At 57.9% G+C, this 16,757-nt stretch overlaps 6 protein-coding genes across 6 annotated transcripts; 4 read left to right on the top strand and 2 right to left on the bottom strand.

Annotated features, from left to right (window-relative positions):
• Positions 1–250: 250 nt before the first annotated feature.
• EsH8_X_000237 (protein GCN20) lies at positions 251–2,623 on the top strand (the record flags this gene model as incomplete). Its single annotated transcript, XM_083274325.1, has 3 exons — positions 251–1,036; positions 1,094–1,174; positions 1,238–2,623. The coding sequence occupies 3 exons, from the start codon at positions 251–253 to the stop codon at positions 2,621–2,623; spliced, it is 2,253 nt and encodes a 750-aa protein (XP_083119717.1).
• An 887-nt stretch (positions 2,624–3,510) lies between these two features.
• EsH8_X_000236 (beta-1 tubulin) lies at positions 3,511–5,362 on the top strand (the record flags this gene model as incomplete). The annotated part of the gene is made up of 7 exons (XM_083274324.1): positions 3,511–3,522; positions 3,710–3,733; positions 3,793–3,818; positions 3,892–3,933; positions 3,995–4,049; positions 4,118–4,908; positions 4,969–5,362. The coding sequence occupies 7 exons, from the start codon at positions 3,511–3,513 to the stop codon at positions 5,360–5,362; spliced, it is 1,344 nt and encodes a 447-aa protein (XP_083119716.1).
• Positions 5,363–5,826: 464 nt separating this feature from the next.
• EsH8_X_000235 (mitochondrial 54S ribosomal protein uL6m) lies at positions 5,827–6,799 on the top strand (the record flags this gene model as incomplete). The annotated part of the gene is made up of 3 exons (XM_083274323.1): positions 5,827–6,094; positions 6,160–6,273; positions 6,432–6,799. 3 exons carry the CDS (start codon positions 5,827–5,829, stop codon positions 6,797–6,799), a joined length of 750 nt encoding a protein of 249 aa, XP_083119715.1.
• A 244-nt stretch (positions 6,800–7,043) lies between these two features.
• Positions 7,044–8,342, bottom strand: EsH8_X_000234 (uncharacterized protein; the record flags this gene model as incomplete). Its single annotated transcript, XM_083274322.1, has 1 exon — positions 7,044–8,342. One exon carries the CDS (start codon positions 8,340–8,342, stop codon positions 7,044–7,046), a length of 1,299 nt encoding a protein of 432 aa, XP_083119714.1.
• Positions 8,343–9,169: 827 nt separating this feature from the next.
• EsH8_X_000233 (LYR motif-containing protein) lies at positions 9,170–9,505 on the top strand (the record flags this gene model as incomplete). Its single annotated transcript, XM_083274321.1, has 1 exon — positions 9,170–9,505. The coding sequence occupies one exon, from the start codon at positions 9,170–9,172 to the stop codon at positions 9,503–9,505; it is 336 nt and encodes a 111-aa protein (XP_083119713.1).
• A 662-nt stretch (positions 9,506–10,167) lies between these two features.
• On the bottom strand, positions 10,168–13,784 carry EsH8_X_000232 (uncharacterized protein; the record flags this gene model as incomplete). Its single annotated transcript, XM_083274320.1, has 2 exons — positions 10,168–13,502; positions 13,556–13,784. The coding sequence occupies 2 exons, from the start codon at positions 13,782–13,784 to the stop codon at positions 10,168–10,170; spliced, it is 3,564 nt and encodes a 1,187-aa protein (XP_083119712.1).
• Positions 13,785–16,757: the final 2,973 nt, after the last annotated feature.

Raw genomic sequence — 16,757 nt, 5'->3', positions numbered from 1 at the left:
GCACTGGGCTCAGGGTCCACAGGCCCAGTCTTTGAGGCTCACTGTGAATATCTCAAATCGACCGCTAGTGACATTGCCACCAACTGGATCGGTCTGGCAAAGTGGAAACAATCCGGATTCACTTCTTTCTAACCGCCTGCACAACAAGAGGCGTATCAAAAGAGTGATACTCTTGATTTCCTGAGGAATCTGTCCTGACGACCTCCACATACCACGTACCTCAAACTTACCCAGCTGCTGTGTTGCCAAAATGGATGCCGAAATCAGAAGCATGTTGCCCAATATCGACCCGGTACTCTCTGAGTACTCGGTCGGTTACTTGACTCACGCCTCGACCATCTGGTCTGACGAGGAGGATCAGTCCGGTCCCTCGCCCCTCGCTGAGGCTGCTTCCACTGTCACCGAGTTGCTGCTCTCTGCCTCCGGGAAGCGGGACGCCAAGCTTCAGGAGAAGATCGAGAAGCTCGTGGAGAAATGGGTCGAGAAGTACACCGAAGCGAACGGTGGCCTGCGAAGTGGTCCGTCGGCCGTGAAGCGCCTCGACGAGACTTTCCAAGTCAGTTCTCAGCGGAACATGTCTTCCACCCTGGCCGTGTCTACCGGAGCTGTCGATCTTGAGTCCGCAAACGCTCGCAAGGTCGAGTCCAAGGTCGACCGGAAGAAGCTGGAGAAGGCCGAACGTAAGATCGCCGCCAAGCAGCAGAAGAAGACGTTCAAGACGGTCGAGTACGAGGCTTCCAAGCTGCTCGACCTGCCAGAATCCACCCAGTCCTACGAAGAGTTCTACATGGCGGTCAACCCGCTCCAGATTGGCGGCTCTGGCGCCAACAAGAGCAAGGACATCAAGCTGGACAATGTGGACGTGTCCATCGGTGGCCAGCGCATCCTCACCGACACCGACTTTACCCTGTCTTACGGTCACAGATATGGTCTCGTTGGTCACAACGGTGTTGGTAAATCCACGCTTCTCCGTGCTCTGTCTCGCAGAGAACTGCCAATCCCACCTTATATCACCATTCTCCACGTCGAACAGGAGGTAAGGACCACTGGATATCTAGCTTATGCATCACTTTCTGACTGAGACCGCATCTAGCTTACTGGTGACGACACCCCTGCCATCCAAGCTGTGCTCGATGCCGACGTGTGGCGCAAGGTTCTTCTCAAGGAGCAGGCCGTAAGTGATTCTGGCAGGCGAATACCCTGTTTACTGTCCTAGACCATGCTGACGAGTTTCTAGGAAATCACTCAAAACCTGACAGATATTGAGACTCAACGTGCGTCTATGGCTGATACTTCAGCCGATGCTGCCAAACTTGACAAGGACAGGGAGGCACTGGACAACAGATTGGGTGACATTCAGGGCAAGTTGGCCGAGATGGAATCCGATAAGGCTGAATCGAGAGCCGCAAGTATCTTGGCCGGTCTCGGTTTCTCGGCCGAACGCCAGCAGTATGCCACCAAGACTTTCTCCGGTGGTTGGCGTATGCGTCTGGCGTTGGCAAGAGCGCTTTTCTGCGAGCCCGACTTGTTGCTTCTTGACGAACCGTCCAACATGTTGGACGTCCCCTCGATTGCCTTCCTTTCCAACTACCTTCAAGGATATCCCAGTACTGTTCTGGTTGTTTCTCACGACAGAGCCTTCCTCAACGAAATTGCGACGGACATTATCCACCAGCACTCTCAACGGCTCGACTACTACCGCGGCGCCAACTTCGAGTCGTTCTACGCCACCCGTGAAGAACGCAAGAAGACGGCGAAGAGGGAGTACGAGAACCAGATGGCACAACGAGCTCATCTCCAGGCCTTCATCGACAAGTTCCGTTACAACGCGGCGAAGTCTTCTGAGGCCCAATCGCGTATCAAGAAGCTCGAGAAGATGCCGGTGCTCGAGGCGCCCGAGGCCGAGTACAGCGTGCACTTCAAGTTCCCCGACGTGGAGAAGATGTCTCCCCCTATTATCCAAATGACAGGTGTGACGTTCGGCTACAACAAGGACAACATCTTGCTGCGCAACGTTGATCTTGACGTCCAGCTGGATTCCCGAATTGGTATTGTGGGACCCAACGGTGCGGGTAAAACAACCGTGCTCAAGCTGTTGATTGGAAAGCTGTCGCCCACATCTGGTCTGATTTCGCAGAACCCGCGTCTGCGTGTCGGCTTCTTTGCTCAACATCACGTCGATGCTCTGGACCTGAATGCGAGCGCGGTGGGCTTCATGGCCAAGGAATACCCGGGCAGGACGGACGAAGAGTACCGGAGACAGCTCGGCGCCTTTGGTATCACGGGCACAACGGGCTTGCAGAAGATGGAGGTGCTTTCCGGTGGTCAAAAGTCCCGTGTGGCTTTCGCCTGCCTTGCGCTGACCAACCCGCACATCTTGGTACTCGACGAGCCTTCTAACCATCTCGATATCGAGGCGATGGATGCGCTTGCCGAAGCTCTGAGAGAGTTCCAGGGTGGTGTTCTGATGGTGTCTCACGACGTCACCATGTTGCAGACGGTGTGCACTTCCCTCTGGGTGTGCGACGGAGGAACGGTTGAGAAGTTCCCTGGAGACGTTCAGGCCTACAAGAAGAGGATCGCATCGCAGGCCGACGCCGCTGGTGTCGTCAAAGCCCACTAAGGGAGGGAGGGAGGCATGCGTGCAATTGTAGGTAGTCTAAATATTGGACCATGTTTGATTGAGCCCTCGCGTGGTGCCTGAGCTGTCAGTCATCCGTCCATGCTGGACCTGTCTTAGTCAAGCTACACTAGGTAGCTCTCAGGCACACCGGTAGCTCATTTGGTAGCAATGGAACCCCCTGCAATGTTGAGCTCCACTTGCAATTTAGCGTTTCTGGTCAGCGCTTGGGGACAATGCCGAGCAATGCCATTCGTAGAGGCTCTGTCTGGCGTTGCCTTTTGATAAGGCTGCCTACCTGGTGGGAAGGGATTAAAAAAATAAAATAAAAAAAAGGGACAGAGAGAACCGTGCCCTGGCTGCCCGCCTCCCGCCTCCCGGATGCTCACCGACGATGAAGTCGGCCACGCTGCCCATGCATGCATATGTGGTGGACCTGTAGTTGGACTGCCTCAGCCATCCATAACGGCCTCCCCGGGTCTCGGATCGGAGAGAAACAGAGGAGAAGGAAAAGGGGACTAGAGAGTACGTACCTGCCAGCACTGTCACCTCAACTCGCTCGACCCCACTGTCAATTGGCCTTGGGCGGGTGCCTTGCACTGGTCCTTACCCAATCGGGAGCGTGCACGGGCCCAGATAGTAAACAAGCGAGCTGCACCCCTTCCCTCTGGCCTGCTCTGCTGTCCACCCGGGCCCGTGGCGGTGAACAAAATCACATCCACCCGCAAACAAAAATCAACAACCTCTCCCCCTACCTAACCACACCTTACCTCGCCCACCCTCCACAACCACGTCCGCCTTGAAGCTTCGCGTAGCTCTCAAGCACCTCTCTCGTCCTCTCCATCCCTCATCGTCGGTCCAGTTAGCTCAAGAGCTTCACATCATTCAAAATGCGTGAGATTGTAGGTCGCCCTCTTCCATCTCAACAGCTTTATCGACGCGTCGGACGAGGTTTATTGGGCTGCCCCTGAGCGTACCCCGCTGGCATTCCACCCAACCGGGCCTCACCGAACACGAATCCCTTCGATCGCCGAACGCTTTCTGCCTTTGGGATACTTTGCTGACCGTTGATTGTTTTTTTCTTGACAGGTTCACCTCCAGACCGGCCAGTGCGTAAGTCTCTCCTGATCCCGACCCAACAGCCTGAGTGCGGGGCTAACTTGTGTGATCAGGGTAACCAAATTGGTGCTGCCTTCTGGTGCGTAACCAGACGCCGACGACGCGGCGATATCGATCCTTCGACCGAAAACAAATACTGACTATGGCAATAGGCAAAACATCTCTGGCGAGCACGGCCTCGACAGCAATGGCGTGTATGTTGTTGACCCTTCCGATTTGGCCACGTCGGGACTTCACCGCTAAACTTCTTCACAGGTACAACGGCACCTCTGAGCTCCAGCTCGAGCGCATGAGCGTATACTTCAACGAAGTTTGTTATCCTAGCCCCTCGTGTGCAGACAAACCTATTGATGAATGCTGACCTTCTCACCCAACCAGGCCTCCGGCAACAAGTATGTCCCCCGTGCCGTCCTCGTCGACTTGGAGCCCGGTACCATGGACGCTGTCCGTGCCGGCCCCTTCGGCCAGCTCTTCCGCCCCGACAACTTCGTCTTCGGTCAGTCCGGTGCCGGCAACAACTGGGCCAAGGGTCACTACACCGAGGGTGCCGAGCTCGTCGACCAGGTCCTCGACGTCGTCCGTCGCGAGGCTGAGGGCTGCGACTGCCTTCAGGGTTTCCAGATCACCCACTCCCTCGGTGGTGGTACTGGTGCCGGTATGGGTACCCTGCTGATCTCCAAGATCCGCGAGGAGTTCCCCGACCGCATGATGGCCACCTTCTCCGTCGTCCCCTCCCCCAAGGTCTCCGACACCGTCGTTGAGCCCTACAACGCCACCCTCTCCGTCCACCAGCTGGTTGAGAACTCCGACGAGACCTTCTGCATTGACAACGAGGCTCTCTACGACATCTGCATGCGTACCCTCAAGCTCTCCAACCCCTCCTACGGCGACCTGAACCACCTCGTCTCCGCCGTCATGTCCGGTGTCACCACCTGCCTGCGTTTCCCCGGTCAGCTGAACTCTGACCTGCGCAAGCTCGCCGTCAACATGGTTCCTTTCCCTCGTCTCCACTTCTTCATGGTCGGCTTCGCTCCCCTGACCAGCCGTGGTGCCCACTCCTTCCGCGCCGTCAGCGTTCCCGAGCTCACCCAGCAGATGTTCGACCCCAAGAACATGATGGCTGCCTCTGACTTCCGCAACGGTCGCTACCTGACCTGCTCCGCCATCTTGTAAGTACTCACCCAAAGCGATCCTGCACTGTCAGCGCCCGCTAACCTGTTCCTTTCTAGCCGTGGTAAGGTCGCCATGAAGGATGTCGAGGACCAGATGCGCAACGTCCAGAACAAGAACTCCTCTTACTTCGTTGAGTGGATCCCCAACAACGTCCAGACCGCCCTTTGCTCCATTCCTCCCCGTGGCCTCAAGATGTCCTCCACCTTTGTCGGTAACTCTACCGCCATCCAGGAGCTCTTCAAGCGTGTCGGTGAGCAGTTCACTGCCATGTTCCGTCGCAAGGCTTTCTTGCATTGGTACACTGGTGAGGGTATGGACGAGATGGAGTTCACTGAGGCTGAGTCCAACATGAACGACTTGGTCTCCGAGTACCAGCAGTACCAGGACGCTGGTGTTGATGAGGAGGAGGAGGAGTACGAGGAGGAGGCTCTTCCTGAGGAGGAGGTCTAAGCTCAGTCACTACACTAGCACCGTGACCTTGTCTCCCGCAATCCATCTGTGGTGGAATTTTCGCTTCGCGATTCTGGCTTCTTGCCGGAAAATGGGCTTCTAGATATACCTCTCTTAGTAGTTCGCCTGACGTATCAATGGAGTACAAAGAATCAGAGATTACTCTGTACAAAATTATTGGCACACGTTAAAGCATACATCCATCGTTCTCGTGAAAATTTGCCACGTGATGCTCATAATTGACCATGTACACTATGTACGTTGAACATGCGTGGGAGGGAATGCCCAGTGGACTGAGCTGAGCACACACCTCCAGATTGGCAGGGGCCAATCGGAAGGATCCACAGAGTGGATCGTGCATGGATGACTAAGGCGTGGAAAAGTTCCTGAAGGTCCCCAATTCCATCTGTCAAGCAACACATGAGCGTGTATTGGGAGGTGTAGCTTGCCATTCCACGACCACAATGCTTGCCTCCAGCCGCGGAACGGCATTGAGGCAGGCCTTTGCCGCCTCGCCGGCCACGACGATACCGGCCTTCCTTGTCCCGGCCCTGCAACCTCTGCCGCGACGCCAATTCTCCTCGACACCGACCCGCCATTCGAAGCTCGGCCGGACGCCCCTTTCGATCCCCCCTGGCGTCGAGCTGGCCATCAGCGAGCCGAAGCTGAAGAAGGACCCGACGAGCTATCTGAAGGTCTACAAGAGGACTGTCACCGTCACGGGACCCCTGGGTTCGTCGCCCGGTTGAAGCTGTGGACTGAGGTCGGGATGTGGATGCTAATTCTGGATGGATCAGGCCAACTGGATCTCGAGATCCCGCCGTTTTTGAAGATTGACCACGATGTCGAGGGCAAGAGGGCGATTCTCAGCGTAGAGGACTCGAACGTCAAGGAGCAGAGCGAGATGTGGGGTGAGTTTTCTGTGCCTTGTCCTTTCTTTCTTCGTTTCCCTCTCTGGGCCCCCTTCCATCCCCCAAAAGGCAGCCCGTTTCTCTTTCTCTCTCTCCCTGGCCTGACAATCCGGTCAATCGAACCAATGGCTGACTGACCTCGTGTTTCTTCCCTACAGGCACGACATGGGCCTACCTCCAACGCTACATCATGGGCGTCTCGGAAGGCCACACGGCGATCCTCCGTCTTGTTGGTATCGGGTACCGTGCCACCGTCGAGCAGCGCGGCGGCAAGGAGGAATTCCCTGGCCAGAAGTTCCTGTGCCTGAAGCTCGGCTTCACGCACCCCGTCGAGATGGGCATCCCCAAGGGCGTCAAGGCCACGACGGCGAGCCCGACGCGTATCCTGCTTGAGGGCATCGACCGGGAGGAGATCATGAGCTTCGCGGGGCGCGTGAGGAAGTGGCGCCCGCCAGAACCGTACAAGGGCAAGGGCGTCTTCGTCAACGACCAGACTATCAAGCTCAAGCAGAAGAAGATCAAATAAACGGTGGTGGATCGCGTGTGGCTTTGGTGGGGGGTTGGCGCCGTGTGGCACCACTACTGCGTATGTGTGTGTGCATGTGTGTGTGCGTGTCGACTGGTGGGGAGGGAGCCGGAGGGCTGTGTATAGCTGTATATCACTGTACGGAAAAGGGGAATGGACACATTGTATACTATTCATTTTTTTGTTGGGTTCTCCTAGAAAACCAAAAGAGAGGAAGAGAGAGAGAAAGACCTATCCCCCACATCTAGCTGGATTTTGAGCTCAGAACCTCCTGAACGACCTTCAACACATCCCCGTGGACGGCGGCGGGCGCGGCAATCACTCCCTTGTTGTTCGCCAGCGTCCGGCCGACGGAGAAGTCCAATCTCTTGCCCTGGATATCCGTAACCTGGCCGCCGGCCTCGCGCACAATGAGGTCTCCCGCGGCGTGGTCCCAGATCTTCTCCTGGTACGTCGCCTTGACGGGCAGGCGCAGGTAGACGTCTCCGGCGCCGCGGGCGATGGAGCCGTACTTGCTCTGGCTGTCCATGCGCACGCTGGGCTTGGTGATGCCGAGCTTGGCGGCGATCTTGGCCTGGTCGTCGTGCGCGCTGTGGCCGGCCTCGACGCTCTCGCAGAAGGTGGCGGCCGACATCTCGGTGATGGGCTTCATGGAAATGGAGGTGCCGTCGGCGATGGCGCCCGTCTGCAGGGGGCGCGAGGTGGCGCCCTGGCCCAGCACGGCGGAGAAGATGACGCCGTAGCCGGTGTTGTCGGAGGCGTTGGAGCCAATGTCGGCCGACAGCGGCGCCTTGTCGTCGACGGGCAGGTTGGGGCAGCCCAGGACGCCGACCTTGACGTCGCCGTCGACCATGAGGCCAAGGCAGACGGCGTACTGGCCGCCGCGCAGGAAGCCCTTTGTGCCGTCGATGGGGTCAATGGCCCAGATGCGGCCGCTGGCGCCGCCCTTGCTGTTGCCGCGGTCGATGAGGTCCAGCATGCTCTCGGCGCTCTCGATGGGGCCGCCCAGGAGGGACTCGGCCTGGGCGTCGTCGAGCTTGGTGGTGCGGACGAGGTCCCAGATCTGGTCGCGGAGGGAGGCGTCCTCGCGCAGCTGGGCGGCCTCCTCCTCGGCGACGATCTCGTCCTCGGGGAAGTGGTGGCGGAGGGCGGCGATGATGAGGGCCTGGGCACCGAAGTCGCCAATGGTGACGGGGGACTTGTCGTTCTTGTCGACGGTGCCCTTTGCCTTTTCGTGGAAGACGCGCTTGGTGAGGATGGAGGCGCGCTGGACGGCCAGCTGGGCGACCTCGAGCTCCTTTGCGTACGAGGACATGGCGGGCGACTTGTTCTTCGAGGTCGAGAGGAAGAGGGCGCGCGGGGCGGTGATGAGGGTGGTGGGGAGGGAGAAGTGGCTCGAGAGGAGGGAGAGCCGGGGGATTGCTCGTAGGGACAGGATGGCCAGCGTCACGACAATGAAGGATGAGACTAGGAGGAAGGGTACGGACGAGAGCCTGGGTTTCTTGTTCTGCCTCGCGTTTTGTTGTGGGAGCTTGGAGGGCATGGAACTACTCTAAGAGGGGGGGGGGAGGAGGAGATGAGGAGGAGGTAGGTCACAGAGGTATGTGCGAGAGATAGCTCTAGCCTGGCTCGGGACTGGATGGGAATGGAGAGCTGTTGCGTCATGCGAGGGCGTATCGTACCGTACGGGCCCCTTCCTGGCTTGCAATTGTGGGCGCACGGCGGGCAATCGGGCATTGAAACGAGTAGATGACCAACTAATTGTCACCCATGGGCTTTCTGGTCCTCCACAATCTGTGGATGCGCGAAAAGTGAAAAGCCTGACTCGGAGACGACGAGGGGACGCTTGTTGCGCCTGTGTGTGGTTTTGCTGCTGCTGAAAATGCCTTCGAGGAGGGGCATTCTTGGTTGCTCAGAGCGAAAACCCCTCCATCCGTGCCCACTGGCTCCCGGTGCCGGTGCGGGGGCCGACCCTCCACTGGGACGAGTTTTCTGAGCCAACGCAGCCAGCGCGGCTGCAGGTGAGCCGAGCTGTACGGGGGGTAACTGTGCTACGACGATGTGGTTAGGTAGGTGGGTGCCTGAGGTGCCAAGCTAGGTACTAGTATACTACCCGTCCCGTGGCAGAACAGCACAGCGACGGGGGGTCCACTAGCCCAAGGTCGGTCGGTCAATGGAAGGTAAGCTCCAAAAGTGACTGAGGAAGAGGAGGACCCTGACCTCGAGTCCGTTCAACCTCGCCCAAAAAAATATCCCGTCGCATCGTCACTTCCGCCGACCGGCACAACCCAAACCACTTTCCGACCCCCATCCACGCCCACCTCTCCCCAAACACCAGTCTTCGAGGCAACGACCAAGAAACCGCCCAAAATGACCGTCGCACCGCGCCTCCGCTCCCTCTACCGCTCCCTCTTGCGCGAGCTCCCCCCTCGCCCCGTCCTCGCCTCCGAACGCTCTGCCCTCCACAACCGCCTGCGCACCAGCTTCGCCCAGGCCTCCGCCAACGCCGCCAGCAACAACCCGCGAGCCGAGGCCGACACCGCCGAGGCCGAGCAGTTCGCCGCCTACCTCCGCGCCCAGCGCACCTACGTCACCCTCCTGGAGCGCTACAACCCGGGCATGAACATGGACCAGGAGGAGCGCGTGCGCCTTTCGGCCCGGAGGGTGGGCATGAACCTGCCCAAGGAATTCGAGACGGAGAAGTGAGCCGATAGAGGAGGCTTCCTCTTTTTTTTCGAAGACGTTTGGAAGATGCTCGCGTATACGTCCGCTCACCCCAATAGCTACGAAGCTCGATCATGGAGGAGGGTGGACTTGAGCCGGCCGTCAACTGGACACACACGAGAACATCACAATGGGGACCGGCTATCTTTTCCAGCACACTGAGACGCTTTCGATCACGGAGGAGATTCTTGTACTTGTGATTGGTGCTCTTCGTATCTTGGTTGTATATGTACATTACACATTGCGGGCGTTTGGATGGGGAAAATCACATTATAAAGAAAGGCCGGCACTGTACCAAAAGAAGAAGACAAGTCAGCAAACGGCAACCCCTTTTACGAAAGGAAACCAAGGCGATGTAAGACGAGTATCGAGGTACACATTAAGGTCATAGCAGCATTGATGTCATTATGTGTCGTCTTTTTTTTTTCGTATCAATTCTAAATGTTCCCCAGTACCTGGCTCGATACCTTGTGCTCTCTCTCTCTCGCAAGTATATACAAGGTCGGAAAAGAAGAGTCGTTATATACGCAAAGGGGTATCAACGTCTTTGAAGCTGTGCAGTGTAATCGTTAAAAATAAAAATAAGAAAAGGCATCAGAAATCTTTCCCGAGTTCCTTTCTTCTGGTGCCGTCGCCGGCGCAGGTCAGACGCTGCCGACGCCGCCCTCTTCCAAAGTCTCGTCCCAGCCTCCAGTCTCCAGCAAATACTCGCCCAGCATCTGTTTGACGCTCTTGATGTTCTCGCCCAGGGCGCTGGTCCACTGGTCCTGGACGACGCGGACCTTCTCCTTCAGGTCGTCCGTCAGCATCCGGCTCTCGTCGTGGCGCAGGCGCTGCGCCCGCGCCTCGCGCTCCTCCGGGCCGTACTCGTGTCCCTCGCCGTCGTCGGCCACGCTCTGGACGACCTTGGCCTTGGCGTGCGTCACGGCCTCCTTGACCTCGTGCAGCAGGCAGAGGAGGTTCGTCTGCGACTCGATGAATTGGTACGTGCTCTTTTCCGTGTGCAGGAGCAGGCTGAAGAGGTACTGCAGCGGGTGCCTGCGGTACGAGGGGTTCTCCTCGTACTCGGCCATCGGGATCTGGATGTTGAAGTCCTCCATGTTGGGCGGCATCTTCTCGAGCAGCCGGCGCAGGGGTGGCGCGATGTCCCAGAACGCCGAGAGCTGCACCTCGACGCCGCGCATCACGTTCTGCTCCATGACAGCCTGGAACTCCTGCGTGCGCGCCAGCACCTCGTGGGCAAACGCCAACTGCCGCTTCGCCGCGTCCTCAGCGAAAAACGCTACGGCGTTCTGGAGCTTCTCCTCGTTGCCGGCCAGGCGGTACGGGGTCAGCACGACGTCCCGGTAGCGGTTGTTGCGGTCCGTGAGGATGTCGTATATCGCCCGGTGCAGCATCTCCCTGGCCTCGAAGATCCACTTGAGCAGCGTCAGCTTCTCGAGGAGCTCGGGCTTGTCGTCGCCCTCCTCCTGCGGCATGTCCGCCGCGCTGGCGACGTTGTCGAAGAGGCCGCTGGCCAGCTTGTCGAACAGCGCTGTGGCCTTTGCGACGCGCCCCGTGATGAGGTCGTTCAGCGGCATCACGACCTGGCTCTGGAACTGCTCGAACGCCGTCTTCCCGAGCTCCTTCAGCTTTTCCTTCTCGGCCGCTACCGAGTCCTGTTCGATGGCCGACGCCTCTGCGAAGGACATGTTGCCGACGTTTACCTCTTGCTGCAGGTTGGACCGCAGGGCGTGCCGCCGCTCGGCGGAGGCCTTGGCGGCCTCCTCACGCTTCTTGGTGCTGGTCACCTGGAACCTTTCCTTTGTGGCCTCGATTTCCGAGAGGTCGCTGATCTGGCGGACGGCCGTCCTGGTTTCCGTCAGCTCCGGGTGATTGTTGTTCACGGCCGGGTGGTGGCGAGGGTATGGCGGCGGAAGTGTGACCAGGCGAGAGACGTCCATGTGGGCCGGGTTCGGCGTCGTGGGCGAGGCCGAGGACCCGAGAGAGTCCGCAGAGTATCGCACTGGCTGCGGGGTTACCACGGATTCTGGCTCATGCCATCCAGTTTTCTCGGGAGGGTACTCGTTCGAAGACCTCGGGTCGCTTGGGCCTGCAAACACGTCGTTTCTTTGCGGGCTATCCACCCACTGAAGCGCTTCTCGAGCTTCCTTGGGCACGCCCATGTATTTCGACTCCCTCTTGGACCTCTCAATCAGCTTCCCCCCTTCTCCCGAGGAGTCCGCCTCCCACCACCTGCTCGCCGGGCGGCCCCGGGAGTCTCCGTCATAGTTGTCGCTCACGCTGAGACTTAAAATCGGGGATAGGGACGGCATATAGTTTGAGGAGTAATTGAGGTTGTTTGCCGGGCCTCCGATGGGCGAGCCCGGTATATTTGCCGACGCAGGGGCGGAGCTGGACTCTCCGGGCGTCTCGCGGTATATGGAGTTGAGTGAACCACGATGAGATCGTGTGGGTTCTGATGATTGGGGCGTCCACTCGGCCTGTGAAGCCCCGGATTCCCGCCGCGTGACAACCATAGGGCGGAACAGATCCCTAGTCAGGTCGAAGATCTCAGAGCCCATGGCGCCGATTGCAGTAGAGTATCTTTCGCGCCTGACCCTGGATTCGCTCACAATGAAATCGGCGAAAAGACGCACACGCTCGGCATCGGTGGCTGCAGTTGACTCTTGCATGGCGAATGCCTGAAATCGTTCAATCGTTCCGCAGCAGAACTGGTCGGCTGTCTGTGTGATGACCATATGTTTCGTGGCCGAGGCAGCGGTGGCCGACATAGACTCATCCGTAGGCACCATGGGGCTGAACCTGGTCTGAGAGCTGGACGCTGACCGCGTCTGAGGAGGCGGCGTTGGTAACGCCTTGGGCACGACGCTAGGTGATCTATCCACCATCGGCGTGCCCTTTGAGGGATGAGGTGAGAATGGTGGTGTCGCAGCTTCGATGCGAGGGCGTTGCGCCGAGCCGGAAGCCCGCGGCGTTGTTGACTGCTCATCGGTCCGCGGGGTATCGTTTGTTGTCCGGCCGCCGCTTCTTGGTGTCGACCTCCCAATCGTCAACCTGCGAGAAAGCGTGCCTTCATTCGGAACGACAATATCGCTGAGCTGGACTGGGTTGATTGTCCCGTCTATCGAGTTGTGGTGTCCGTCATGCCTGCTGCGACTTTCAGCACGGCGCTGGACGATGGTTTTATCATGGCGGACGGCTCTCGCCCTACTGAGACTGCCGCCAGAGCTCAGTGCCCCAGAGTTGCTCGACTCTCCCGTCTGCGTAGAGCTTGCAGCGCTGGCAGTATCAATGGTCAGGCCCGGAGAGGGTCTGCGATGGGAAGCGCGACCGGCCTCTTCTGGTTGGTCTACCCAGTCTGCAGGAGTCGGAGGCACTGGTCCCAGAGCCGCCACACCGCTTGGCGGTGGTCGCCTAGTCGGCGGTGATGCCACGGGTGGGGTTGTTCTGTGTGCGCTTTGGACACTCTGTGACCGAGAGGATGCAGGTGGGGGTCCCGGAGGCGGCGGTGGGAGAGGCATTCCTGGCTCCCACCGGGTTTGCGAAGCTGAGCGTGAGCGGGCCGATGTCGGTGTCTCAATAGCACTGGCAGAAGCCGCCCGTCGAGCCGCGGGCGGTCCTTGGGACGAGGCCGAGTCGTTCCGAAGCGGCATAGCATGTGGAATTTGTATTTGGAGGGGGGTTGGCCTCGAAAGCGAGATAGGCGGCATCGGCTCCGGAGGGCTTGAGTCGTGGTGTTCCCTACTCCGTCTCAGGGAAGGAAGGCCAAACCGTCTCTCCCGCGAGCCCCCTCGGCCATTGGATCCCGGCGGGGGAGGAAATGAGGTGTTCGAGGAAGGTTCCGGGGACGGTCTATGGAGGTTTGTCGGAGGAATGCGTGCTGCCGACGTATTGGCAGCAGGTGGAGTTTCGAAAATACCACTCGGTGGTCGCTGGCTACGCGGGGGGCTATAAGGAGGCGGTGGTAGCGGTGATCCTTTGAAAAGTATTTAGCAATGCTAACTCGTTCAAGTGTACTAGGATTATTACCCTGTTCGGGGAACTGATGAGCTCGCTCGGGGCCAGCAGCGGGCGAGGAGATCCATTCTTGCGGGTTGTATGGCTGAATTGCGCTTGCAGGTGTATGAGCCGAGTGTAAGTGCGTCGAAGATACGGCAGACAGCGGGGTGTTGATCTGGGCGTGGTATGCACCCAGAGACTGAGTTAGCAACGGGTTGAGACCCTGTCGCAACCGGGTAGGGTCACGAGGGTTACTCATTGTCAACCAGGTTGGAGGACGTCGAGCAACTTGGACGATGCCGCGGAGTTGAGGAGAATTTGAGGCTCAGAGGTACACCGGAATAGTTCGAGAAGGTAAGGATAGCTCAGTACCCGTCAACATCAAACAGACCTAAGCCAGCAGCTTGTCGACCTCTTTCAATCTTCTCACTCTTACCAGCCCATTCAACTTGACTGATAAAAAGACTGTCTCATGTCGAGAAGCACACCATACAACCGAAAGGGCGGACAGGCAGCCGACAGGTAAGGTCGTGTCACATCTAGAGGTGGGAGGGCGCGGCTGAAGCAGAGGGAACAAAAATTGGTGGGAGGATGCAGAAGATAAAAGAGATGCTTGTGGCTAGGCCGGGTCTGCTGCAGTGTGGTCAACCTCCTGCATGGGGAGGCACACACATGCCACCAACGTACAGGAGGGTACCGGGGGTTGGTGGTTCACACTTGATCGCCCGCCGACAGCAATGCACCCCTGTGACACCAGCTCTCGGATGGCTGATTAAAGACATTTGAAAAGCCGGGCGTGGAGAGAGCGGGCTCTCGGCAGCATCAAGGAGAGACAGGAATAGCAGCCGGGTCCCGGAGCAAAAGCGCGATGGTGGATCTGATGGTCCGGACTAAGGCAGTCGACGCTCGGCGATGGATTGATGGAGCAAACAGATAACCATTGAGCCGAGTGACTTGCTCGCCCCCGGCCTTGCTGTAGGGCAAATATGTACCTCATAGCGGGAACCGGTACATGACAGGGGACTGGTTGATGAGGGGTGGTGCCCATTGTCTTCCGTCTGCGAGGGGCACTTGCTTGCCGATAGCATAAGAAAAAGGATGGTACTGGACGACCAAGGGGACTTTCGACATCCCATGTGGCTGCTGCTGCTGCTGCTGCTGCTGCCGCATGACAGGCATGCGGATGCCGACGAAGCTGCGGTGCTGCTATCCGCATTGCTATTGTCTCGGTTCCGCCGCCGCAATCTCTGGCTTTCTTTTCTTTGGAGCATGACGAGATGGCGCGGTAGTGCCACCACCGACCATCAGTCGGGGTGGCACTCTAGAAAGAGGAGGGGGAGCTCAGAGTCAAGATCGTAGCATCGCGTCGATATGGTGAGCGGACCTTGGAGGCCTTGACACCGACAACCAACGGGAAGACGCGAGCATGGAATATCGCATTGACGAAATTCCGTAGAGGCCTGCCACTGCACAAGAAGAGGGAAGGAGAGTGAGCATCGCGCCAGGGTACGGTACAAAGTGGCCTGTCTTTTTGATGGAGCCAAGAGAAGAGACTCATGGAGATGTTGGAGGGGACCAGCGACGATTGGTTGGCTGTTTAGGAGGAGGTCAGTCTATTCTTGGATCCCTTGTAGGACCCTGGCTAGTCGAGGAGGTATGCTGGGGTTGTGGTTGGTCACTAGGCCTGTGAAAAGAGGCGAGGGTGATTGTCGGCGCTTAAAATGTCCCCCTCGACTCGTTCAAGAACCCGAGGCCTATGTTGCTCTCCGGCCGCGTCTTCTCCGTGCTCGCCCGCCCGCCCCCATCAAAACTGGACGTGTAATCGGTTGTTGGGTAAGCAGTATTGAGAAGATGCACGCATTAGCGTCTGGAAAGCCTTGGTCCTAGTCAGCAACCATACCCCCGGCGTCGTCCTCACCGACTCGATTGCCACGGTCGTTTTGCGAGACATTTCGGGTGGTTGGTTTGAAGATGACTTGGGGTGTGCGTCCCCAGGGACTTTGGTGTGATGCGAAGTATCTTTCCATGCGACCAAATCGAAATAGGCAGCGCCGCGAGAATATATTTCGAGGAGACCAGGCGGCCAGACGCTTCCAAATGTTCCCAGAAGCCCTCGTTAGTCGGACTCGGCTCTGCTCTGGCAAGTACTCGTGGATTCGCTGGGAGGGCCTAGGATCGCCAAGGCTACGCCCAACTCGATCTCTGTTGGAGTTTCGCAAGCTTTATTTATCGCTGTATCTCCGCATCTCGTTGATTCGCCTTGGGGGTAACCTCTTCGGCATCGGCACCGGCATCGCTGCAGCCGGACATTTCGACAGGCCTCATCGGCCCTGCAAGAACCATTTAGGCCCCCTCCCTCTGCTTTGTCACTGTAGCATCGTGTGGCTGCAGTGGTCGTGAACATATTGCCCCGAGACCATCACAAGCTAGAGGGAACCTGGTCCAGAAAGGGCACGGGGACCATAGGACAAGCGCAAACTCTGGCCAAACGGGAGCAACCACATGCTGCTTCCAGAAGGCAGCTTGGAACCTGTCCATATTGCAGCTTGGCCTGCAAGCCAGCCGTTTCACCTAGACCCCAGTCCGATGCAGGCAAGCTGTAAGTCGAATCGTCAAATCACCGGCATCTTGGCGAGCTGTACTTGGTGCGGAATACCAGAGCCGTGTGGTTATAGCTGGGTCTTTGCGCTTATTGCTTCTTTTTCTGATGTGCGGAATAGTTGTCTATATAGCAACTGATGGACATGGTGGGTGCATGTTATACACTGTATTTATCTTTGATTGGTTGGAACGCCGCAATGCTGAACGCCAGCTCAGCCTTCTGGCCCTTTCCGTGTCTTGTGGGTCAAGTCGAATCAAAAGAGGAGAGACGGGATGACCAGGTGCCGGTTCCACGAGGCATCACAAATTCATTTGTCCAGGAATCTGGAACCGTGGGCGAGGAAAAAGAAAAGATGCAGCAGTAGCGAGTCGGCGCTGCGGTTTGTCCTGAAACGTCCCCCAAATTGAGATGCAAATTTAAAAATAAGAATGAGGTAGTTAAAATAAGCAGAAACACAAAAGCAACGAATGCCCAAATTAGAGCCGGATGAATCGAAAGGGACGTTGAGCGAGGGAGAGACAGGAGCTTGATGCGTCTAGTTAGAGGATTCCAGACATGGACTCAAGAGCCGTCTGAGACCACAATAGCCTAGTAAAGAAGTAGGCTATCAAAGCACCTGAGGCTTTCGGG

This window comes from Colletotrichum jinshuiense, chromosome 10 (assembly GCF_051148585.1).
Source record: "Colletotrichum jinshuiense chromosome 10, complete sequence".
Lineage (NCBI taxonomy): Eukaryota > Fungi > Ascomycota > Sordariomycetes > Glomerellales > Glomerellaceae > Colletotrichum > Colletotrichum jinshuiense.
Note: the sequence above shows the minus strand (reverse complement) of the source record. Positions and strands in the feature narration are given on the sequence as shown.